General features: G+C 40.5%; 1 protein-coding gene across 2 annotated transcripts in view; it reads left to right on the top strand.

Annotated features, from left to right (window-relative positions):
• adam17a (ADAM metallopeptidase domain 17a) overlaps nucleotides 1-24,000 on the top strand; it is a 39,061-nt gene that overhangs the window by 4,810 nt on the left and 10,251 nt on the right. For both annotated transcript variants that reach the window (XM_061895809.1, XM_061895808.1), the window contains exons 3-18: nucleotides 3,332-3,465; nucleotides 5,675-5,763; nucleotides 7,526-7,715; nucleotides 9,875-10,005; nucleotides 10,098-10,184; nucleotides 10,611-10,736; nucleotides 10,877-11,021; nucleotides 13,994-14,085; nucleotides 14,303-14,455; nucleotides 18,962-19,161; nucleotides 19,297-19,400; nucleotides 19,482-19,616; nucleotides 19,825-19,955; nucleotides 20,039-20,117; nucleotides 20,189-20,277; nucleotides 20,364-20,423. In XM_061895809.1, coding sequence (XP_061751793.1) covers nucleotides 3,332-3,465; nucleotides 5,675-5,763; nucleotides 7,526-7,715; nucleotides 9,875-10,005; nucleotides 10,098-10,184; nucleotides 10,611-10,736; nucleotides 10,877-11,021; nucleotides 13,994-14,085; nucleotides 14,303-14,455; nucleotides 18,962-19,161; nucleotides 19,297-19,400; nucleotides 19,482-19,616; nucleotides 19,825-19,955; nucleotides 20,039-20,117; nucleotides 20,189-20,277; nucleotides 20,364-20,423 — 1,945 coding nt within the window. The remainder of the gene's footprint in view (nucleotides 1-3,331; nucleotides 3,466-5,674; nucleotides 5,764-7,525; nucleotides 7,716-9,874; nucleotides 10,006-10,097; nucleotides 10,185-10,610; nucleotides 10,737-10,876; nucleotides 11,022-13,993; nucleotides 14,086-14,302; nucleotides 14,456-18,961; nucleotides 19,162-19,296; nucleotides 19,401-19,481; nucleotides 19,617-19,824; nucleotides 19,956-20,038; nucleotides 20,118-20,188; nucleotides 20,278-20,363; nucleotides 20,424-24,000) is intronic.

Below are 24,000 nucleotides of genomic sequence, written 5' to 3'. Positions count from 1 at the left end.
GCAATGCGGACCAAGCTCTGGCACTGATCGTACAGGGAGCGGACCGCCACAATAAGACAGTCCGATACCCCATACTCTCTGAGCACTCCCCGCAGGACTTCCCGAGGGACAAGGTCGAATGCCTTCTCCAAGTCCACGAAGCACATGTAGACTGGTTGGGCAAACTCCCATGCACCCTCAAGAACCCTGCGGAGAGTATAGAGCTGGTCCACAGTTCCACGACCAGGACGAAAACCACACTGTTCCTCCTGAATCCGAGGTTCGACTATCCGGCGTAGCCTCCTCTCCAGTACACCTGAATAAACCTTACCGGGAAGGCTGAGGAGTGTGATCCCACGATAGTTGGAACACACCCTCCGGTCCCCCTTCTTAAAGAGTGGAACCACCACCCCGGGCTGCCAATCCAGAGGTATCGCCCCCGATGTCCACGCGATGCTGCAGAGTCTTGTCAACCAAGACAGCCCCACAGCATCCAGAGCCTTATGGAACTCCGGGCGGACCTCATCCACCCCTGGGACCTTGCCACGAGGATCTTTTTAACTACCTCAACGACCTAAGCCCCAGAAATAGGAGAGTCCACCACAGATTCCCCAGGCACTGCTTCCTCATAGGAAGACGTGTTGGTGGGATTGAGGAGGTCTTCGAAGTATTCCTTCCACCTATCCACAACATCTGCAGTCGAGGTCAGCAGAACACCATCCGCACCATACACGGTGTTGATAGTGCACTGCTTCCCCTTCCTGAGTCGGCGGATGGTGGTCCAGAATCGCTTCGAAGCCGTCCGGAAGTCGTTTTCCATGGCTTCCCCGAACTCCTCCCATGTCCGAGTTTTTGCCTCAGCGACCGCTGAAGCTGCACACCGCTTGGCCTGTCGGTACCTGTCCACTGCCTCCAGAGTCCTATGAGCCAAAAGGACCCGATAGGACTCCTTCTTCAGCTTGACGGCATCCCTCACCGCTGGTGTCCACCAAGGGGTTTTAGGATTGCCGCCCCGACAAGCACCAACTACCTTGCGGCCACAACTCCGATCAGCCGCCTCGACAATAGAGGTGCGGAACATGGTCCACTCGGACTCAATGTCCAGCACCTCTCTCGTGACATGTTCGAAGTTCTTCCGGAGGTGGGAATTGAAACTTTCTCTGACAGGAGACTCTGCCAGACGTTCCCAGCAGACCCTCACAATGCGTTTGGGCCACCCAGGTCTGTCCGGCATCCTCCCTCACCATCGCAGTCAACTCACCACCAGGTGGTGATCGGTAGAAAGCTCCGCCCCTCTCTTCACCCGAGTGTCCAAAACATAAGGCCGCAAATCCGATGACACAACTACAAAGTCGATCATGGAACTGCGGCCTAGGGTGTCCTGGTGCCAAGTGCACATATGGACACCCTTATGTTTGAACATGGTGTTTGTTATGGACAAACTGTGACGAGCACAAAAGTCCAATAACAAAACACCACTCGGGTTCAGATCCGGGCGGCCATTCTTCCCAATCACGCCTCTCCAGGTTTCACTGTCGTTGCCAACGTGAGCGTTGAAGTCCCCCAGTGGGACAAGGGAATCACCCGGGGGAGCACTTTCCAGTACTCCCTCGAGTGCTCCCAAAAAGGGTGGGTACTCTGAACTGCTGTTTGGTGCATAAGCACAAACAACAGTCAGGACCCGTCCCCTCCACCCGAAGGCGGAGGGAGGCTACCCTTTCATCCACCGGGTTAAACTCCAACGTGCAGGCTTTGAGCCGGGGGGGAAACAAGAATTGCCACCCCAGCCCGTCGCCTCTTACTGCCGGCAACGCCAGAGTGGAAGAGGGTCCAGTCCCTCTCGAGAGAAGTGGTTCCAGAGCCCTTGCTGTGCGTCGAAGTGAGTCCGACTATATCCAGCCGGAACTTCTCAACTTCGCGCACTAGCTCAGGCTCCTTCCCCCCCAGTGAGGTGACGTTCCACGTCCCAAGAGCTAGCTTCTGTAGCCGAGGATCGGACCGCCAAGTGCCCTGCCTTCGGCTGCCGCCCAGCTCACATTGCACCCGACCTCTATGGCCCCTGCTATGGGTGGTGAGCCCATTGGGGGGGTGACCCACGTTGCCTCTTCGGGCTGTGCCCGGCCGGGCCCCATGGGAACAGGCCCGGCCACCAGGCGCTCGCCATCGTGCCCCACCTCTGGGCCTGGCTCCAGAGGGAGGCCCCGGTGACCCGCGTCCGGGCGAGGGAAATCTGGGTCCATGTTTTATCTTCTTCATAGAGGTCTTCGAGCTGCTCTTTGTCTGATCCCTCACCGAGAACCTGTTTGCCTTGGGAGACCCTACCAGGGATCATTGGGACACGCAAACTCCTCTACCACGATAAGGTGTTAAAATTATGTATATTTTTCACAATTACCAAGTTTGTGTAATAAAGTTTTACCGGCCCAAAAAAAGATTGGCATTTACGGCAGTCACTCACCATATCTCGTCCACACATAGAAAAGCAGTCCAAGTGAAGCAACAAACAATTACCATTCTTGTTTTTATCATACAATATAGGGGACGGCTTGGCGAAGTTGGGAGAGTGGCCGTGCCCGCAATCTGAGGGTTACTGGTTAATCCCAACCTTCTACCGTCCTAGTCACGTCCAATGTGTCCTTGAGAAAGACAGTTCAGCCTTGCTCCTGATGGGTTCTGGTTAGAGCCTTGCATGGCAGTTCCCGGTATCAGTGTGTGAATGGGTGAATGTGGAAATAGTGTCAAAGCGCTTTGGGTTCCTTAAAAAGGTAAAAAAGCGCCATACAACTACAACCCATTCACATTCATTAATATCTAACACTAGCGTTCCAATTTACTATCATCAGCTAATAACACCCGAAGCTAATGACAGTGCGTGTGTTACGTACGTATTTGAGTAAACGCCCAATGGCGTCTGTGTAAATGTCGAAACAGCCTCTTTAATTACGCTATTTTAAGCATACATGCTCCTTTACCTTAAAAAGGTTTACCTAAATGGAGAAGCAGGTTGTTCTACGGTCAGTCATCACGTCAATGCATAAGTCAGTGCAAAGATGAAAAAGGAGATTGACAGGTGCGCTCGCTGGCAAATTTCACTTCAGAATTCACCCTGACTGTACTATAGATAAAACTGTTACCAAGCTCCAACAAAATTATGTGCATTCAAGTAAAATATAAAATGTTTTTGGATGACAAAATTGCATTTGTGTTGAAATATTGGGATCTTAAAGTAAATATAATTTATGCAAGCAGGCAATAACCTGTGATTATTCACAATTAATCCAAATTCAAAAGTGTGATTAATCTGATTAGAAAAAAATCTTTTGACAGAACTAATACATACTTATGTTTTCAGATATTTCAAGCTGTACTTAACCACCAACACAGACCTTTTCACAAAGAACTTTCAAGCCGTGTTTGTTGATAAACTTGGAAGGGAGGAGAATTATGATGTTCAACGTCAGAACTATTTCACAGGACACGTTGTCGGTGAGTGGATTTTTAGATCATTTCCATTTTCAAAAAAGGTATATGTAGTTAACTAGCTCTCCAGCTAGTTAACTACATTACCTGTCGCTTTTTAAACTCATTGTGCAGATCTGGATGTTTTTTCTTTGTATGTTAAAGTTTAAAGTATTGCCAACTTTGGCAAGGCATATTTTAAAGCATCACTTGTTCAGCGGTGCTTCAGTGTTTAAAGAGTCACCTTGATTAGTTTTGAAACAAAGACATCTCCGTATTGCATTTAACGCTCCCTCTTAACCAGTATAGTTGCTTTTTTTTGCCAATTTCTCTTTTGTCTTCAGTTTCAGCTTGCATGCACTCCGTGTGTGTGTGTGTGTGTGTGTGTGTGTGTGTGTGTGTGTGTGTGTGTGTGTGTGTGTGTGTGTGTGTGTGTGTGTGCGTGTGTGCGTGCTACTCAATATGCGCGTTAAATTCCACTCCAAAAAGGACACACAGTCAACTAATGGTTTTTAATTGATCAACTTTTTATTTTCCATCGTCAAGCATTGGTTTAATTTCAGCTGATCTTCAATTAATCATCAGGTTGTAAAACTTCAAACCACAGAAACAGAGATGTTAATGTAATTACACAGGTGTTTTCAAACAATGTTGTACAAATGCTTTTAAACCTCTGAATGTTTTAAAATTTCTACATAATGTTTTAACTTTCCAATTAGGTGTTTAAACCTAGTGTTTCTGAACTTTTAAACAGGCTTTAAAGAATCGGTTTTAGACTAGAATTTGTAAACTTGTAAATAATGATTTAACAAACACTTTGCTTGTCAAAATGAATTAATCGTTTTAAGTATTAATGGTTCAAGTCGGATAAACATTTAAAACGTATTAAACAAATTCAACGAATTAACCATTTTAAATTAATTAAATAATTAACTTAAATCAATTAAATGGAACAAACAGGTTAAATGAACTGAACTAAATCCATTCAACAATTAGAGTAATTAAAGGGAATAAAGAAACTACAAGAATGGCTCCCAGGTTGTAGATAGTCTTTTTTTTGAAGTCTTAAACTTTAACATTCTAAATTAAAGCTTAAGAGTTATAAACAAACATGAATTTATCCTTTAACTTTGCATTAATCATTAGTACGTTTAACTTTAAAACATTAAACTATAAGCTTTGACTTTAAACCTTTTAACTTTAACCATTTGCAATTTTAGCTTCAGCTTAAACCATTTAACATTTTAACTTAAGCTTTAAACTTTTACGTGTGCTTTAAACTTTAAACAACTTCCTTTTAGCTCGTCAAACACAGTATGCAATCAATGCTCAAACTGAAATGCAGTAATGTAGGGGTTCAACTTAAACCCAGCAGTTCAAACGAACAAATTAAGATAGTTGAGTAAGTGAAGTGAATTATATTTATATAGCGCTTTTCTCTAGTGACTCAAAGCGCTTTACATAGTGAAACCCAATATCTAAGTTACATTTAAACCAGTGTGGGTGGCACTGGGAGCAGGTGGGTAAAGTGTCTTGCCCAAGGACACAACGGCAGTGACTAGGATGGCGGAAGCGGGAATCGAACCTGCAACCCTCAAGTTGCTGACACAGCCGCTCTACCAACCGAGCTATACCGCTATACCGCAAATTAAGAAGCTTTCTGGTACAAGTTAAGCATTTCAAGCATATTCACTGACCATTGGTGTGTTTGGAGAAACTTGTTGAATAGATCTTGTGGTTGTGGCCGCTTGCTGTTCTTCCTTGCATGCAGCTTGTTTGGTGAATGAATTTGTCTGAACCATTCCATTTCAGGTGTCTTCAATCAGTAATTTCATGGCCATTTTCCCTTGGCGTTCTGGGAATTGTAGTTCTCAATTGATTTGAACATGTAGTTTTCCACCATGTAGGGCATGAATTGACACTTGACTGACACTTCTGAGTTTTTAACTCCACATATTACTAGCGAAGTCACTGCAGCGCAGCAGCATGTGGATAAAAAAAAAGGACCAGTATTTTTCAAAGGCAATAGTGTACCTTTTTTATATTCATTAGTACCATGGTACTTTGTTTGTAACCGGTGTACCATACAACACTAATCTATGATTTCTTTGTTGTTTAAAATTCCTTAAGACAAATCAGTTGTGTAGTAAGTTGTGTTGTTCTGGTAACGGTTTTCATCATTTAACAAGAAAATGATCTTCAAAATTATTTGCTGCTTTTATCTTTATGCTTTCAGGTGACGAGAACTCTCGTGTGCAGGCACACATCGATGGAGACGAGTTTTCAGCTCACATTTTAACTGAAGAAGCAGAGTACAATGTAGAGGTCAGAGGATAAGTCATTGTCATTTTCCTGTGATCAGCAGTCAATGACGCTCTTATTTTGAAACACAACATTTTAACTATGGCAAATATTGAACGTAAACTCAATGTGTTTTAATAGACAAGCTGTTGACACTATAAAACATTTATTTGGTACACACTACGGGCAATTTTTGTAACATTTCTATTGGTCATAAAAGTGTAACAACAGTTAACCTTTGCATAGAACGTGTTGCTGCAGGACTGCAATCTATCTGTGGGAGAATACATGCTTTTACCTTTGTCTACAAAAGTGTCCAACTGGACCAGAAAATGTGCCTGGATTACCCGCTTGTCCTCTTTTTGGAAAAGACAATTTAGAGCAGTCTGAACACTCCCCAAATGAAGGGAAAATGCCACTAAGTTGGCAGCACTCACCAATCCCTACTCCTGCTACTTCTTCTTAATATACCAGGGGTCTCATGTATAAAGCTAGCATATGCTCAAAAATCTGGTGTACACCCTTTTTTACGGCAAAGGTGAGGTGTATCAAAACTGACGTTGACGTGGAAATGTTCGCTGGCTCACGGCAACTCATCATAGGCTAGGGCGTGGCGGTCCTTCTGGTGGCAGGCAGTGGGGGTGGGAGGGTTGAGCAGCAGGGACACAGTTGCGGCGAAGGATAGGGACAGTTTCAGCGATTATCTTTTCAAACGCTCGTCTTTTTTGACGATGTACATTCCTCTTTTTTTTCCTGATGCCCGAACAATTTTTTGTTCTTCTTAGCTTGTGTGCTGTTTTCTGTGTCAGCAGAAAGAAGCCTCATTGGGCAGCGCTTGCCGTTGTCAGTCACATGGCTACTTTCAATATGATTTGCATATTTGTAAGGGAGTGTGTCCTGGGCATGCCAAGCCACATGTCTGCTGTTGATTCCAAGTAGACTGCCATCTAGCTTGGATTTGTGCGTGCGAACATTTTCATACATCTGAATTTTTACTGGCATACGCCATTTTCTGGATTTGATCATACATCCATATTTAGTAGGAAAGCCACGCAACTCTCTGAACATGAGGCCCCAGGTGCTTATGAGATATGTTAAGTAGCATAGTTACCATATCAACTCACGACAAGCTTACTTTACAGACAGTCCCATCATAATGTGTTTATTAGCAAGAGGTTTCACCAAATTTAATTGTGGCCGTTCAAGTTAATTTGTGGCGGGCAAATAAAAAGTGTGTATTCCCCTTAACTTATATGTTGTATATGACCAAAGTGTGCATTATCATTTTTTTGTTGTTGATTTATTGCTGACTTATGCAGGGTTTGAGTTATGATTGAGTCAATGGGGGCCCATAAAGACTGTAAATCCATCCATCTTTAATACATAGTTAACATTCATTGTACTTATCATGTGCCCCTAAAATGGTAGGGACTTGGGACCATAGCAAACCTGAGGTTTCAGCCATGAACCTAACATTGTATTTTACTGAGCAGCCAGGACATAACCCTGTTCTATGGTTATAATCACCAATTACTGTGTTGCCATTTCTGGTATGGCCGAAGGAGTTAATATTCCTGGAGATTGTCACTAAGCTAAAGTCTTGTGAGATAGTGAGAGTTCATGAGTTCTCGTATGATTTTACCCAGAAAATTTTGGTCAAATTGTACCACTTTAGAGGGTTTTTAATGTAGAGGTTACCCTGTATTAGTCAATGCAATAAGAGTTTTTTCCACCCCGATTTATTAATCAGTTGTGTCCATTATTTGCCATTTATTTTCTGCTCCAGCCCTTATGGAGATTTACAGACACCTCCGCCGATGGCAGGCTGCTGGTGTATCGCTCTGAAGACATCAAGAATCTAAGCCGCATCGCCTCTCCTAAAGTGTGTGGTTACATGCACGCAGACACCAACGACCTGCTGCCAGAGTTCACCAGACCGGGTCGGGGCGAGCCTGAGGTGACAGACAATACAAACGGTGTGTCTGCTTTTACTTACCCCTCATCATTTTTGTACATTTCGTTAGAGGAAGATGAGGCGTTGAAGTGGTTTAAGATCATGTATGAAAAAAGTTGATAAATAAGGGGAAACAAAGAGTAGGAGGATAACAAATGTCTAAGCGGGAGAAAGGCCCTTGTAGCCAGGGACATAAGGTGTGGGTGTGAGATTGTGGAGCTGTCAATTTAATAAGTGTTTTATTGTAGAGTATTGTGTAAAACAACAGTGCTGCTTAGGAATAGTAAAGCATTGAACGGTAAAGGAGACTATTGTAAAACTGACACCTCCCACTGGTTGGTCGAAAGTACTCACAGAGGACGGGAGTTGAGGTCAAAGTTCTGTTTGAAGGAGGCATTAAAATTCCTACCCAATGAGATGAATCTGCGTTGTCTTCCACTGCTTGTTGTCAAAGACAAGAGCACACCCACATCTCTGGAGAGTTTATTGCAAATTGTATGCTTACACAAACACACCCACTTGTACACATCGAAGTCACTGCCGTTGTGTCTTTTGGCAAGACACTTTAGCCACCTGCTCCCAGTGCCATCTACACTGGTTTAAATGTAATTTAGATTTTGTGTTTCACTATGTTAAGCACTTTGAGTCACTATAGAAAAGCGGTATATAAATATAATTCACACAAATTCACATAGTTGCGTGCTCATTTGCATCATCCTGACAACTGAAACTAGCATAAGAAATGTAGGATTCTAATGTAAGAATAAGGTGGCTGGGAAGTTGATTTACATTGTTTACAGAAGGTGTGAGGAGAGCTGCAGCAGTTGAAGAAAAATAAACATTTTTAAATTATGATACGCCACTTCAGTCAGCAAAATAGATTCTTGTTTTTACAAGTGTGTAAACAGAGTCTACGGTGAGCAGAAAATTATTTTATAGTGTTGTACTATAATTTTGTAGTTCACAGTGTCCCGATCTGATATTGATTTTGGATCGATCCAATATCAGCAACAACAACAAAAAAACAAGTATCGGATTATATTGGCTTGCATTTAATATTTCCGATACAAGCAGTCCTGGAGAGCCTTTAGCAAGTTAATATCTAAATGTCCTCCAGTCAGCACACAAGGTCAGTCTCTTCTTGTATTTTAGTGGTAATTTACAAAAAGGACTTGTCCAGAGTGAACCCCACCTTCCGCCCGTATGCAGCTGGGATAGGCTCCAGCCCGGGAAGGACAAGCAGTAGAAAATGGATGGATGGATGGCATTTACAAAAGATAAATCATGGTAGGCTATAGGCTACTAGGGGTTAGCAGCTACACAACAGCTATGCACACAATAGCACACAAGCCACATAGTAGGTGTACTTAATTTAACAATATTGCAGTCTAAAACATATTTTTCAATGTAAACAAGTATCCGATTGTACCTGTAATGACATACTACGAACAAAGACAAAAGTGTATTAATAAGTATCCAGTAACAAAAGTGTCCACATTATTCAATTTACTGTCATGAGCTTAGCTTAACTATTGTGGCCAAAACGTATTTACCACTCCCCTTCAGCTTAAAGACAACATACATACATCCAGGCGATAATTAATAAATGGGTTAGTTTTTTTATACCTACTATTGATCTATTTTTGAGTAATTTTACATAATCAAGCCTTTTCTAACATACCATACTACAGAATAAAAATATGTATAAAAGCTAAATATTTGTATAGCACTTTTCTACCTTCAAAAGTTGTCTGGGTACTTTGACACTATTATCACATTCACTTACTAATGGTGCAGCATTAGGAGCAACTGGGGGTTCAATATTTTCCTCAAAAATGGTCTTTGGTTAGGGGCCATCCACTCTACTACCTGAGCCATGCTGCCCTCTATAATTCCTGCTAATATCTTATCGCATTTTAATAATCTCAATACTTGAGACTCATAATCAATATTGTAATGGGTAAAGAGGTTTGGATTACCCCTAATTAGTCTAGTCTTTGAGGGGAGACTCACAGTGCCACAGTCTGAAAACTCATGCTTTCAGGGCTTATGCTTTTATGTGTGTATCATATCGGTAATGTTTAGCTTTTTGCATGTATGTCAATAATAGGTCACAAGGTATCACTCTTGTTCAGTATGTATTTTTAGAGACTATATAATCCATACCGGAACCCTTTGCAGATTTTCATCCCCGAGAAAAGCGTCAGGTCCACGACCACAAGAAGAACACGTGCCCTCTTTTACTGGTTGCAGATCACCGCTTCTTTAAACACATGGGACGCGGACAAGAGAGTGTCACTCTCAACTATCTGGTCAGACATACTTCAATTGCCGCCTCAGCTTTTGTAATATGTCTACTAAGATGTATTGTTATAATAATAATCACTTTTTTTCTTTGTTTTAGATTGAGCTGATTGATCGAGTAGATGACATTTACCGAAACACAACCTGGGACGATGAGTTTATTGGTTATGGTGTCCAAATAAATCAGGTGTGTGTCTTCCATTCTGGCTGAGTCTCCCCAGGAAGTCAGTGGTAGACTAAAACTGCTCACCGCATTGAATAAAATACATCTTTAGGAGGAACTGAAAGCTTTTGTCTTCAGCTCATTAAGTTTGTTCCGCTGCCTTTGGCAATGAATAGAGACACTGTTTATTGTACTCCGACTACCCTTTTCTCACTCAAAAGATATGCATTCATGATTCATTCATCCGCGCCAGTTGTGTTCTTTTTTTTTACCCTAAATGTGAAGAAAATATGACCTCAGTCCTTAAGGGGCATTTTTATGGTTTAAAACACAACACATGTATTTATTGTCGATTGACTTTACTTTGGCTTAAAGTTAGGATGGTAGCAAATGCTGCTGTCTTTTGCAAAAAAAAAAATATATTAAAGAAATATGTACTCTCATTGGCAGATGATCATTCACAAGGAGCCCACAAAACCCCCCCCTGGCCGCGCAGGTACTGGCTGGGTCCACTACAACATGGAGAACAGTCCTGTGCGAGGGAAGGCGGTGTGGGATGTAAAGAAGCTTCTGGAGGTAGGTGGAGATGAAATACTTTAAATAGGAGCTTTCAAAATGTGGCAAAGTGATTATAAAACATCTTGGGCCTCCCTATTTGAAGAATGTTCTTATCAGTTGGTAACCTTGGCTCCTAAATTATCTCCTGTGTCGTTCAGCAATTCAGCTCAGACATTGCTGACAACGCCTCCACTGTGTGTCTGGCCCACCTCTTCACCTACCAGGATTTTGACGAGGGCACCCTTGGGCTTGCATACGTGGCTCCCTCCAAAGCTCAGGCCCTTGGCGGCCTCTGCCCAAAACGTAAGAAGCCCAGCCTTGTTTTGATAAAACCGTTGTAAAATGGGTTAGTCTTCCAATTGTGCTGTTTGTGTATACAGTGGAACCTTCCTTTACAGACTCAGTCGTTTTTAACAGGGTTCGTAATAAGAAAAGTTTGTATATTGAAGCAAATATTTTCATAACAAACCATCTAAACATACAAATTTGGGTCCAGCCTTGCCAAAAGTCTATGTTTTAGTTATCAATCAATCAATCAATGTTTATTTATTTAGCCCTAAATCACTAATGTCTCCAAAGGCTGCACAAACCACAACACAAACCACAGCGACATTCTCGGTAAAGCCCACATAAGGGCAAGGAAAACTCACCCCAGTGGGACGTCGGCGACAGTGACAATGATGACTATGAGAAACCTAGGAGAGGACCGCATATGTGGGAACCCCCCCCTGCATCCCCAGGGGACCGAAAGCAATGGATGTTGAGCAGGTCTAACATGATACTGTGACAGTTCAATCCATAGTGGATCCAGCACAACCGTGAGAGTCCAGTCCAAAGTGGATCCAACACAGTAGCGAGAGTCCCGTCCATAGTGGAGCCAACTGGAAACCATCCCAAGCGGAGGCAGATTAGTAGCGCAGAGATGTCCCCAGCCGATACACAGGCGAGCGGTCCATCCTGGGTCCCGACTCTGGACGAGCGGTCCATCCTGGGTCCCGACTCTGCACAGCCAGTACTTCATCCATGGCCACCGGACCGGACCCCCTCCACAAGGGAGAGTGGGACAGAGGAGAAAAAGAACAGAAACGGCAGATCAACCGGTCTTAGAAAGCGGTATTCAGTATTGTATAACAAATACACATAAGGGTATAATAGATTAACTATCCCTTTATAAACAAAGCCAAAAAACGACACCAACTAACTGAACTGTTCTCCTTACGCCGCCTTAGGAATGTGACGACATGAAAATTTAATATTACAGTTAAGGTGACCAAAATGATCTCTTTTATTATTATAATTGTTGAATCTGTTCAAAAAGTACTTGTACACACACTGAAATCTTTTGATGAAGGTATATTTTTAAATAACTATAATAGACTCATTTTTAGAAAACCCACTATTTTGCATGTTGCATGTTTCTTATGCGTCAAGGAAAGTGTTTTAGTGTTTGTGTTTTAATGGCTTAGATTGCATTTGAGGCAAAAAAGTATTTAGTCAGCCACCGATTGTGCAAGTTCTCCCACTCTAAATGATGACAGAGGTCTGTAATTTTCATCATAGGTACACTTTTACTGTGAGAGACAGAATGTGAAAAAAAAAATCCAGGAATTCACATTGTAGGAATTTTAAAGAATTTATTTGTAAATTATGGTGGAAAATAAGTATTTGTTCAACCATTCAAAGCTCTCACTGATGGAAGGAGGTTTTGGCTCAAAATGTCACGATACATGGCCCCATTCATTCTTTCCCTAGCACGGATCAATTGTCCTGTCCCCTAAGCAGAAAAACAGCCCCAAAGCATGATGTTTCCACCCCCATGCTTCACAGTAGGTGTGGTGTTCTTGGGATGCAACTCAGTATTCTTCTTCCTCCAAACACGACAAGTTGAGTTTATACCAAAATGGATACATGCATGATACAGCAGAGGATTGGGAGAATGTAATGTGGTCAGATGAAACTAATATAGAACTTTTTAGTATAAACTAAACTCGTCGTGTTTGAAGGAAGAAGAATACTGAGTTGCATCCCAAGAACACCACACCTACTGTGAAGCATGGGGGTGGAAACATCATGCTTTGGGGCTGTTTTTCTGCTAAGGAGACAGGACGATTGATCCGTGTTAAGGAAAGAATGAATGGGGCCATGTATCGTGAGATTTTGAGCTAAAACCTCCTTCCATCAGTGAGAGCTTTGAATGGTTGACCAAATACTTATTTTCCACCATAATTTACAAATAAATTATTTAAAATTCCTACAATGTGAATTCCTGGATTTTTTTTCACATTCTGTCTCACAATTAAAGTGTACCTATGATGAAAATTACAGACCTCTGTCATCATTTTAAGTGGGAGAACTTGCACAATTGGTGGCTGACTCAATACTTTTTTGCCCCACTGTATATAGGGTACATTTTAATGTCCATGCGGATGTCATCCTCTATTTTACACTGCAAAACAAACCTACGTACAGGTACAAATAAAGTCTCCTTGAAATGTTAACCTTATTCCTCTGAGTATAGAATGATTACTGTTTTAAGACAGCACACCTTGTAGGTTGAATGTGCAGTTGTTCAGACATCATTGTGTTTACACAAGTTTAAAGTGGTGTAAGTAGTTTCTTAATGCATCTAAGCTTGCAAGCTGGCGCCAGTTAGTTCTTGAGTTTATCAAAGTGCAGTTATCAATCACGGTTTTTCAGTCATTTCAATTTGAAACCATAATCTTAATCCTCTGGAGTTTTACCTTGGTTATCATTATTACCGTTTATCATTTCATTTCTATGCAGCCGCCCTGCTTCCACAGTCCACACACACACACACACACACACACACACACGCACAGTCACTAGCCCTGTGGTGCACTCAAAGTAAGGTGTTTTAAGATTTCAAACTGTAACATCCAGGTCGCTACAATGATTTGGGGTGGGGTCAGTGTCAGCAGCGCTGTGGATAAACTGAATGATTTAAACCACACGTCGCTTCTCAATTACTTTTTTGCTCATTTAATCACTCTGCTGACTGACTAAATGAGCACTCGTGGTGGATTTGCTGTCAAGATCAAAATGACTGCCCTGCAGAAACACAGTTAGTGCATGAAAAGTTGGTACACCAAGACAAGGCTCGTACAGCAAAGAATATTTGTATTTGGTCTGCGGTTCGTAAACCGAAAAGTTTTTACAATGGGGGGTTTGTAAATCGAGGTGCCACTGTATTAAACATCCATAGCATGTGCATCATAGTAGGCAAATACTAATGTTTGTTTGTGTTATTTGAACAGCATATTATCCATCTTTGTCCGCTAAGAAGCCAACTTACCTCAACACCGGCTTGACCAGCACCAAGAATTATGGCAAAACCATTTTAACAAAGGTCTAGTTCACCTTCACTCAAAACAAACATCATTCCTGTAATTTCTGCAATACTCTGTTGACCGCAATTTCTGTGATATATCAAATATTGTTTATGAAATATGTAAACGTTCATGTTGATACTAATATGTGAGCACATATTCGTTACTTCAACACCCCTAAAACAATGAAAACACTGCTGTATGTTTTCCACAAACTCACTGATGTGTTCCTTTAAGGAGGCAGATTTGGTCACCACTCATGAGCTGGGTCATAACTTTGGCGCAGAGCACGATCCGGACAACATTCCATACTGTGCTCCCAGTGACGACCATGGGGGCAAGTTTGTCATGTACCCAATCGCTGTGAGCGGAGACCATGTCAACAACAAGGTACCTATTTGCAAGCCTAAACTATTACATACACTACATATTGCTGTGACAAACTGTGACTATTCCAGTTCTCGCTGCTGGCATTTTTAAGCCTAAACTGGACCAGTTAACCATGCCTTTCCCTTCAGCCTGGTATATATTCTCGCGCCACGTAACTTGCGTAAGCGTCGCTGTCTTGCTCCTCCCCCTGCATACCCTGCAGGCTGCCACAGACCTTGACGTGCAGCTCCAAAAAATTGTAGCTCCGCGGCAGCGACACAGACCACAGAGCTGTGATTGGTCCCTTTTTTGCACAGGAAGATCCCTAAGTACAGGAGAGAAAACAATGTCTGAAAAGCAAACATTATTGAATAGGATAATTGACAACTGAACATTTCTATCCAAACTGACATTGTGTACTTAATATCTCAGTGCTTTTTTAAAAACAATTACTGAATGTGTCGTTATTAAACTTGTGTTGTTTTGTCCAGAAAAAGTCACACAAAGTATGACACTCTTTTTAACTTGTATTGCCATTCTTGTGCTGACTGGTTCAATTCTAAGACATTCTTTTTTTGTTCACACACTATCTATTTTTTTTTCTCACACACAACTCTTCCTCATTCCCCGTCAATCATCTTTCAGGCAGGGTATGTTCACGAACATGAGAACACTAAACATCAGGAACAAATGAACTTAAACATTACCAGCAGGTTGTTACAGTAATTATTTATAGGCTTTGTAAATTTTCAATTACTGTGTAGCTCTCTCTTGTCCCATGTCCCGAAAGGCTGAATAGCATTGGAAATTAACCTGTTCACTGCTTTGACTTATTCAGGGGTTGCGCAGTCCATTTTTACGAAGATGTTTTCCTATGGTTTATGAGTAAAACATCCATTAAAACTAAATACCGGTAAATGTTTCTGAATGATTAATTCCAGTGGCAACAAATGTGTCAATTTTGCTCACTCTTCACAACAAGGTAAATATCTAGTCAACAGCGGTTTTTGCTCATTCAGGGAATTCTGGCCATTATTGTTTTAGAGGAGGATTACAAGTCATGCACCAGCCCCCACAGAAAATCTATAAATGGATCAAGGTGCCATCAGAGGGGTCACAAACTGTGATACAAGAGTACATTCCAGCTTCAAAGGGGAACTGCACTGTTTTTGGAATTTTGCCCATCATTCACAATCATCATGAAAGACAAGACGACAGATGGATTAAAAAAAAAAAAATTCTAAATATTAAATAAACGTAAATTTAAGTCCGCTTACAGCCGAGTCAATGGCAGATCCTCTATTCCGCCCATAAAATCCGATAAATAACCATTAAAGAAGTGCCAACAATTCTCAATTTACATTTCATGACTTGAATGTTAACCAAATATTTGTGATATTATAAACGCTAAGGCAGACAAACTATTTAGAGCGGTGCCGTGATCACTTCCGGGTGTCCCTATGTTTACATCATCGTGTGGTTTGTTGTTTTCTCGCTTCTCTGCTCCCTGTAAGATTATTGTGGATCATAAATCATGCGGCTCACCTGAAAAATAGATGTTTTATGATATAATCCGACAAGATGGGACACTTTGACAGCCATGACATGACAGCCATGACACTTTGACTTTGACAGGACCTGGAACTGCCGAGGACGACACGAAAAGCGCTTGCTCCCCCCTTTGTCCATCCATCGTCATGTCTTTCATAATGATTGTGAACTATAGGCATCATTCCAAAAAAAGTGCAGTCTTCCTTTAGGTGGCTCTAGATGCTGCAACAATAATAGATTTTGACAAAATGGTTACAGTCTAATAATCACTGTTTTAGGTTTATCACAATATTATACATTCATTGATTATTAAAAAAGCGGGAAAAAGATAAAATCAAATAGGCATAGATTTTGAAGTCTTATTTATTGCTGCTTGATATAACAGTCATCAATTAATAACATTATGATAGCAGTACAAAATAATACACATAAACAAAGTGTTATTAATAATGAATAAATAAATTATTAATTGTATTTTAATATAAAACTAAGATTACCTTTATTGATCCCCAGGAGAGTAATAAACTCAAGTGTACTTGTCATTAAATGTCATCCATACATATTTATTCATTTTTGATAACTACTTAATGTTGCATTAATTATAACTGCAATACACATAATTATATTCCATGGTATAGTGCTACTATCCTGCAGGCTTTAGATGTTTTGTTAGTGTTTTCCACTTGCTATAATAACTTACAATTATTGTAGTTTATTCAACACAGAAATGAAGAAGCGAGATTAAATGGTGACTGAATGAAGCCCGTGACAGGAGTACTTGTTGCAGTTTCTTTACACTGAACGGACTCAATGCTCAGCTACTGATTGTGACACCTTTATACAAACCCCGTTTCCATATCAGTTGGGAAATTGTGTTAGATGTAAATATAAACGGAATACAATGATTTGCAAATATTTTCAACCCATATTCATTTGAATGCACTACAAAGACAATATATTTGATGTTCAAACTCATAAACTTTATTTTTTTTTTGCAAATAATAATTAACTTAGAATTTCATGGCTGCAACTTGTGCCAAAGTAGTTGGGAAAGGGCATGCTCACCACTGTTACATCACCTTTTCTTGTAACAACACTCAATAAACGTTTGGGAACTGAGGAAACTAATTGTTTAAGCTTTGAAAGTGGAATTCTTTCCCATTCTTGTTTTATGTATAGCTTCAGTCGTTCAACAGTCCAGGGTCTCCGCTGTCGTACTTAATGCCTTATAATGCGCCACACATTTTCGATGTGAGACAGGTCTGGACTTACGAAGCCACGCTGTTGTAACATGTGGCTTGGCATTGTCTTGCTGAAATAAACAGGGGCGTCCATGATAACGTTGCTTGGATGACAACATATGTTGCTCCAAAACCTGTATGGACCATTCAGCATTAATGGTGCCTTCACAGATGTGTAAGTTACCCATGGGCACTAATGCACCTCCATACCATTACAGATGCTGGCTTTTGAACTTTGCGCCTATAACAATCCGGATGGTTATTTTCGTCTTTGTTCCGGAGGACACCACATCCACAGTTCCCAAATATAATTTGAAATGTGGACTTGTCAGACCACAGAAGACTTTTCCACTTTGCATCAGTCCATCTTAGATGAGCTCGGGCCCAGCGAAGCCGGCGGCGTTTCTGGGTGTTGATAAATGGGCTTTGCTTTGCAGAGTAGAGTTTTAACTTGCATTTACAGATGTAGCGACCAACTGTAGTTACTGACAGTGGTTTTATGAAGTGTTCCTGAGCCCATGTGGTGATATCCTTTATACACTGATGTTGGTTTTTGATGCAGTACCGCCTGAGGGATCAAAGGTCCGTAATATCATCGCTTACGTGCAGTGATTTCACCAGATTCTCTGAACCTTTTGAAGATTTTACGGATAGTAGATCGTAAAATCCCTAAATTCATTGCAATAGCTTGTTTAGAAATGTTGTTCTAAAACTGTTCGACAATTTGCTTACAAAGTGGTGACCCTCTCCCCATCCTTGTTTGGGAATTACTTAGCATTTCATGGAAGCTGTTTTTATACCCAATCATGGCACTCACATCTTCTCGATTAGCCTGCACACCTGTGGGATGCTCCAAATAAGTGTTTGATGAGAATTCCTCAACTTTATCAGTATTTATTGCCACCTTTCCCAACTTCTTTGTCACGTGTTGCTGGCATCAAATTCTAAAGTTAATGATTATTTGGAAAAATAAAATGTTTATCGGTTTGAACATCAAATATGTTGTCTTTGTAGCATATTCAACTGAATATGGGTTGCAAGTTATTTGCAAATAATTGTATTCCGTTTATATTTACATCTAACACAATTTCCCAAATCATATGGAAACGGGGTTTGTATTTATTTCAATTCTTCATGGAGTAACTTGCCACTAACATAATTTAACTCGGTTATTAAGTCTTACTTTTACGTTGGCCTGTAAAACTAGGTAATGATCCTTTTTGATTAGATTTGGATTGCATTAGATTTAGGTTTTGCAAATGGGTGGACCATTGTCTTCAATAACTTCCTGGTCATTTTTTAATAACCCGGAATGTTCCCAATTTATCGTGCAAACTTTGGTAATTTTACATAAAAGGCATTGATATTCACTGCCTTGTTTGCGGGATACGCGAATCAAAATGCAACACATCATAGATGTTGCATAGATACATTTTTAGGCAGTCATCTTTGCTGCCATCGGCGCGGATTGTCCATGTAGGCGACTTTTCAATTTGCCAGAAGACTGGTACAGTATACATAACTGCAACTGGTAAAAGCGCTAATGACGAAAGACATGGAATTAGTCCAGTCATTGATGCAATGTGTGATACAAAGTATGAATGGCATTGTTTTTAAATGAGCAAACTGGAATCCTCTGTGCCATGGCAGCAAGTATTTTCAAGACTACAGTTGATGGAGCAAAGTTCTGTTATTTATTGTCGGCAATTGACCGATAAAGCCTGTCTCCCTCCAGCGTTTTTCCAAATGCAGCAAGATCTCCATCGGAAAGACGCTGCGCTTCAAGGCCCCTGTTTGCTTCAAGGAGAGGAACAGCAAGGTGTGCGGCAACTCCCGAGTGGAAGAAGGGGAGGAGTGCGACCCGGGCTTGCTCCACCTCAATGACGACTCTTGCTGCTCGTCCGGCTGCAAGTTTAAGTTTGGTTCAGAGTGTAGGTAAGACATCTGTCTCAAGACGCCTAACAATAATGCACTTAGTATTACGCTTTACCTATCCTATATTGTTTAAAAACAATGCACTGCTAAATGATAGACTATGAATGTGTGCACACATTACTCTTTTCTTTACAGTGACAGAAACAGCCCATGCTGCAAGAATTGCAGGTTTGAGCAAGCAGGGACAAGATGCCAAGAGCCCATCAGTGCTACATGTAAAGGCATATCCTCCTGCACCGGTATGCGCCCCCTGTTGGTTACATGCCATAACTGCAGCACATCCTGCATTGTCTTACAACTTTGTTTTGGTTCGCTTCAAGGCAACAGCAGCCAGTGTCCACCCCCTGCAAATGCCGCAGACAATACGGTTTGCGTGGACAATGGCCGGTGCCTCAATGGAGAGTGCAACCCGTTCTGTGAGGCAATGCAGAACCTCCAATCCTGTGCCTGCAATGGTACATTGCAGTTGTGTGCATGTCTTCTCCAACACGGAACTAGGGTGGCACAAGTCTGCTAAGATCTTCATCTGCCCTAGAATAGTTGTTAATCTTATTTTGATTGTTAGACAGTGGCTTCTCAATCTCCTGTTCTGCTTAAAACTTCCAAGACACAATATTCGTGCCACTACCCCAGTGGTTGGTTATTCCATTATTTTCTGTGCAGAAACCGAGGATTCCTGTAAGGTCTGCTGCCGGGGAAAAGACGGCACCTGCTCGCCCTTCGTCTTGACGAATGGCAGTTTCCTTTTCTTGCGTAAAGGAAAACCGTGCACTGTTGGCTTCTGTGTTGAGAACGTGAGTGTTAACTGCTACGGTTAACCCTGCACTCTGGGCAGCACTGCATCAGTGTCAGTTTACTTATGTTGATGCTCCTACAGGGAAAATGCATGAAGCAGGTGCAGGATGTGATTGAGCGTCTCTGGGACTTTATTGACAAACTGGACATTAACACATTTGGTGAATGGTTTGACATCACACAGCCTGCTGAAAACATGTTTTTGTATTCATGGTTAACGTCTTGCCATCAGGAAAGTTCCTGGCTGATAACATAGTGGGGTCGGTTGTCGTTTTCTCGCTCGTCTTCTGGATTCCTCTGAGCATTCTGGTTCACTGTGTGGTAAGAAACTCCCACAAGTTACTTTTTAAGCAGCTTTAGCTCTTTCAAATCTTTTTCCTCATCTTTATGCTTGTTTTCCTCTGCAGGACAAGAGACTTGACCAGCAGTATGAAGAGAACACAATGTCCCTCTACCGCCCTCTAAATGTAAGTGTACTGCCACACTCACCATAATAAATTAATCCTTTGTGTATTTTGGAACTTTTATCAAAAATGTTGTGTTGGGTTTGAAGCCTTTTACTTCAACTAAGTCCCCCTTCCTTCCATCGGTTCCATTCATGTTCATCAATCCCTCAAAACAATCTAATGTAGGTCAATTACACTCACCGGGCATGAATTGGGCTTGTAAATAAAAACCTAAATTTAGCTACACCTGAGATTTTATTGAAATCCAGTACAAGAGTTGTATCTTTGGGTAAAGGTAATAAACTATGTGCAAATAATAAATATAGTAATATTAGTATTTAATCGGGACCCATAATTAATGTAGTCTTTCTGACTTATGTTGTTACAATGTTGAAAGTTGCGTTAAGCAATAGCAAAGCGTCAGATCATGAAGTTCATGCGTTTAGATGTGACATTGCCATGAATGTTGGTTAAAATAATCATATTTCCACTTTGATATTGAGCAGGAGTAAATTATGCCTTTTTAATTGTGAAGGCATACAAGGCAAGCAGTCTTGACCAAGTGCCTAGCCAATACATTGCATGATATGCTGCTTATTAGTATGCCTCCAAACTCTACTTACTGTATTTTGTCATTGTATAGTATGGATGACTTTTTATTACTATGGTGGTAGTTTGCAGTGGCGTCAACTTCTACTTCATACTCAGGTGTTTTATAGAAGACAAATGTAACAAACATTCATACACCTCTTATATTGGGCTTTGCAGGTGCTCCTAATGTTGCAGATAGTTTGACAATGTATTGTACCTAAGTTCCTGAATAAACATTTTTTAATGGTTGAGCATGATTAAATCTAAAATTGTGGACATGCCCTTGCTTATTTTAACATCGTCCTGAAGTGGGGACCTAGTCGGACATGTTAAAGGGGAACTGTACTTTTTTGGGAATTTTGCTTATCGTTCACAACCATGAAAGACATGACAACAGATTGATTTTTTTAAATGCATTTTAAATATTAAATAAAAGTCTGCTTACAGCGGAGCCTAAGGAAGCTCCACTATTTTGCCCATAAAATCCGATAAATAACCATTCAAAAAGCGCCAACAATACCCCATTTACATTTCGTGACTTGAATATTAACCAACTATTATCAGTGATGGGCAAGCTACTTGGAAAAAGTTGTAAGCTAGGATACAAGTTACTCTTGTTCAAATGTAGCTAAGCGACAAGGGACGCTATCCCTAGAGAATTGTAGCATTGATTGATTGATTGATTGATTGATTGATTGATTGAAACTTTTATTAGTAGATTGCACAGTACAGTACATATTCCGTACAATTGACCTCTAAATGGTAACACCCGAATAAGTTTTTCAACTTCTTTAAGTCGGGGTCCACTACAAGCTACACAGCAAAAGTAGCTTGCTACATTAAAGCTACATTATATAAATATATAAATTCATGTACAACTTTCCAACAAACGAGAAAAAATTTTAGATTTTTTTATTAGAATAAACATTAGCTAGTAACATTCCTTTTGTCTGACTTTTTAACATTTCTTTTAAATTGCGTATCATGTACAAAATGAGGGGAAAAAACACAGGAAACAAATAAATATATAAAAGACAGTGAAACAATAATAGTAATAAACAAACACCATAATACATACTCTAATGGAGTATTTTCTGAACAGGCTAAATTAATGTTTTAACAGAAATCACAGTGTCAAAATGACAAAGGAACAAAATATCTGTCCCATAAAAGAGACATTAAAGGGGAACTGCACTTTTTTGAATTTTTGCCTATTGTTCACATCATGACGAAAAGCATGACGGATGTGGTTTTTTATAAATTCTAACTTGTAAATAAATGTTAGCTTAAAGTGGAGCAAATAGGAGGTTCTCTATTCCGCCCATGAATCCAAAAAGCACCAAAAATACTCTATTTACATGTCGTGACTAGAATATTAACCATGTACTAGTGATATTGTTAATGTAAGCGCTAACACAGACAAACTATTTATACTGCTATGTTTATATCAGCAAGTGGTCAGCTGATTCCTTGCTTCCCTGCTCCTTGGAAGTTTATTGTACATTATAAATCATGCATCTTACTTGGATAGAAGAAGGCTAAGGCAAATTCCCACAAGTTGGTACATTTTGACAGTCACTTTAGACCCTGTAATGCCAAGAACGACATAAAAGTCACTTGGCTCTATCTCCCTTTTCTTTGTGAGGATTATAAGTCATTCTTCATCTAAACAGGAATATAACAAGATAATATCAGTCGGCATCCTAATAACAGTAGACCTTGTACAGTAAGTGACATTTTATCATGTTTGTTGGCTCTCATGAAGTCTGTAGTGAGCAGTAATCAGATATGTTGTTGGGGAAAAAAGCTTACGTTGTAATGCGTTTTTAAAATAATGCGTCATGTGTGCCTTAAAATGATCAAACTATGTATTGGTATATATTACATCTTATTGTACATGTGCCTGTTATTACATAACATTTATAGTTAGATCATGTTGTTAAAACCTTAATTGAGGTGTTTAGATCTTTTAGGCAACATTATTTTTTAAAAAGTGCACTTTCCGTTTATCAAACTCGATCCACGCATGAATGTAATCAATAAAACTAAACATATTTGAAGTAAATATTTTCGTGACTCTAGAACAGAGTCAAACAAAATGAAATGTTTCCCCAACTCCTACATTTAAGTTCTTATATAGGTAATTATCTTAATGTAATCGAGAGTGTACATATGGAACCAGATGGCCCCGATAAGGGTCTATTACTAGTTACTGTCATTTAGCTGGGGACGCCGTATCCCTCTGGGGGTCACCACACTACACTGTATGTATTTATTTTAGTGTGCCTTTTCTTTGGCCCACCCCTAAAATGTTATTCCTTTTCCTTTACCTACAGTAAATAAAACTAGCATATATCTATAGTTTGACATAAAAACACTGACTTGCGTGGTGTTTGGGTACAGTTAATAATAGTTTTGTGAAGTAAAACTTTGAACTCAACTTACCTTAATGTGTGTACCACATCTTCCATTTCGAGAGCAGTTTTGATTTGGGCTTACAAGGTAAACCACTAAAATGAATGTTTTGGGCATTGTTTTATCCAAACGCATACTTTTGTCCAAATGTGGCTAAATAGACGCATTGTGAGTTTCCAGGATGTCATCTATATCGCTAAAAGAAACATTTAAGGAAGAGAATCCCTCTGCCATCTTCCACTAGGGTTTTTTTTGTTTGTTTAAATCGCCCGCTAGAAAATTACTTCTTGTGTTCTCCGACTCCCTTGTCGTCATTTGGGATGTGCGTGTCTGCTGTGATTGAACCTTTCTGGTTCAATGACCAGCCCTATCTTGCCTCTGATTGGCCTGTTCGTAATGTTTTACACTAATATCAACCAATTGTGACTCATCAACATGGACTTTTTTATATGTAAACCAACCAATCATAGAGTTTTCCCGTATATTTTTTCCCCCGCCAGTGGAGTTGCACTAGTCCATTTCTCTCTTTTTTTATCTTTTTTTTCCTCCCTCTCTTTTCTTTTGTAGATTGTAGTTTTGTAGCTGAGCTACC

Source organism: Nerophis ophidion, linkage group LG03 (genome assembly GCF_033978795.1).
Source record: "Nerophis ophidion isolate RoL-2023_Sa linkage group LG03, RoL_Noph_v1.0, whole genome shotgun sequence".
NCBI lineage: Eukaryota > Metazoa > Chordata > Actinopteri > Syngnathiformes > Syngnathidae > Nerophis > Nerophis ophidion.
The sequence above is the reverse complement of the archived record's forward strand: the minus strand, read 5'-3'. Positions and strand labels throughout refer to the sequence as shown.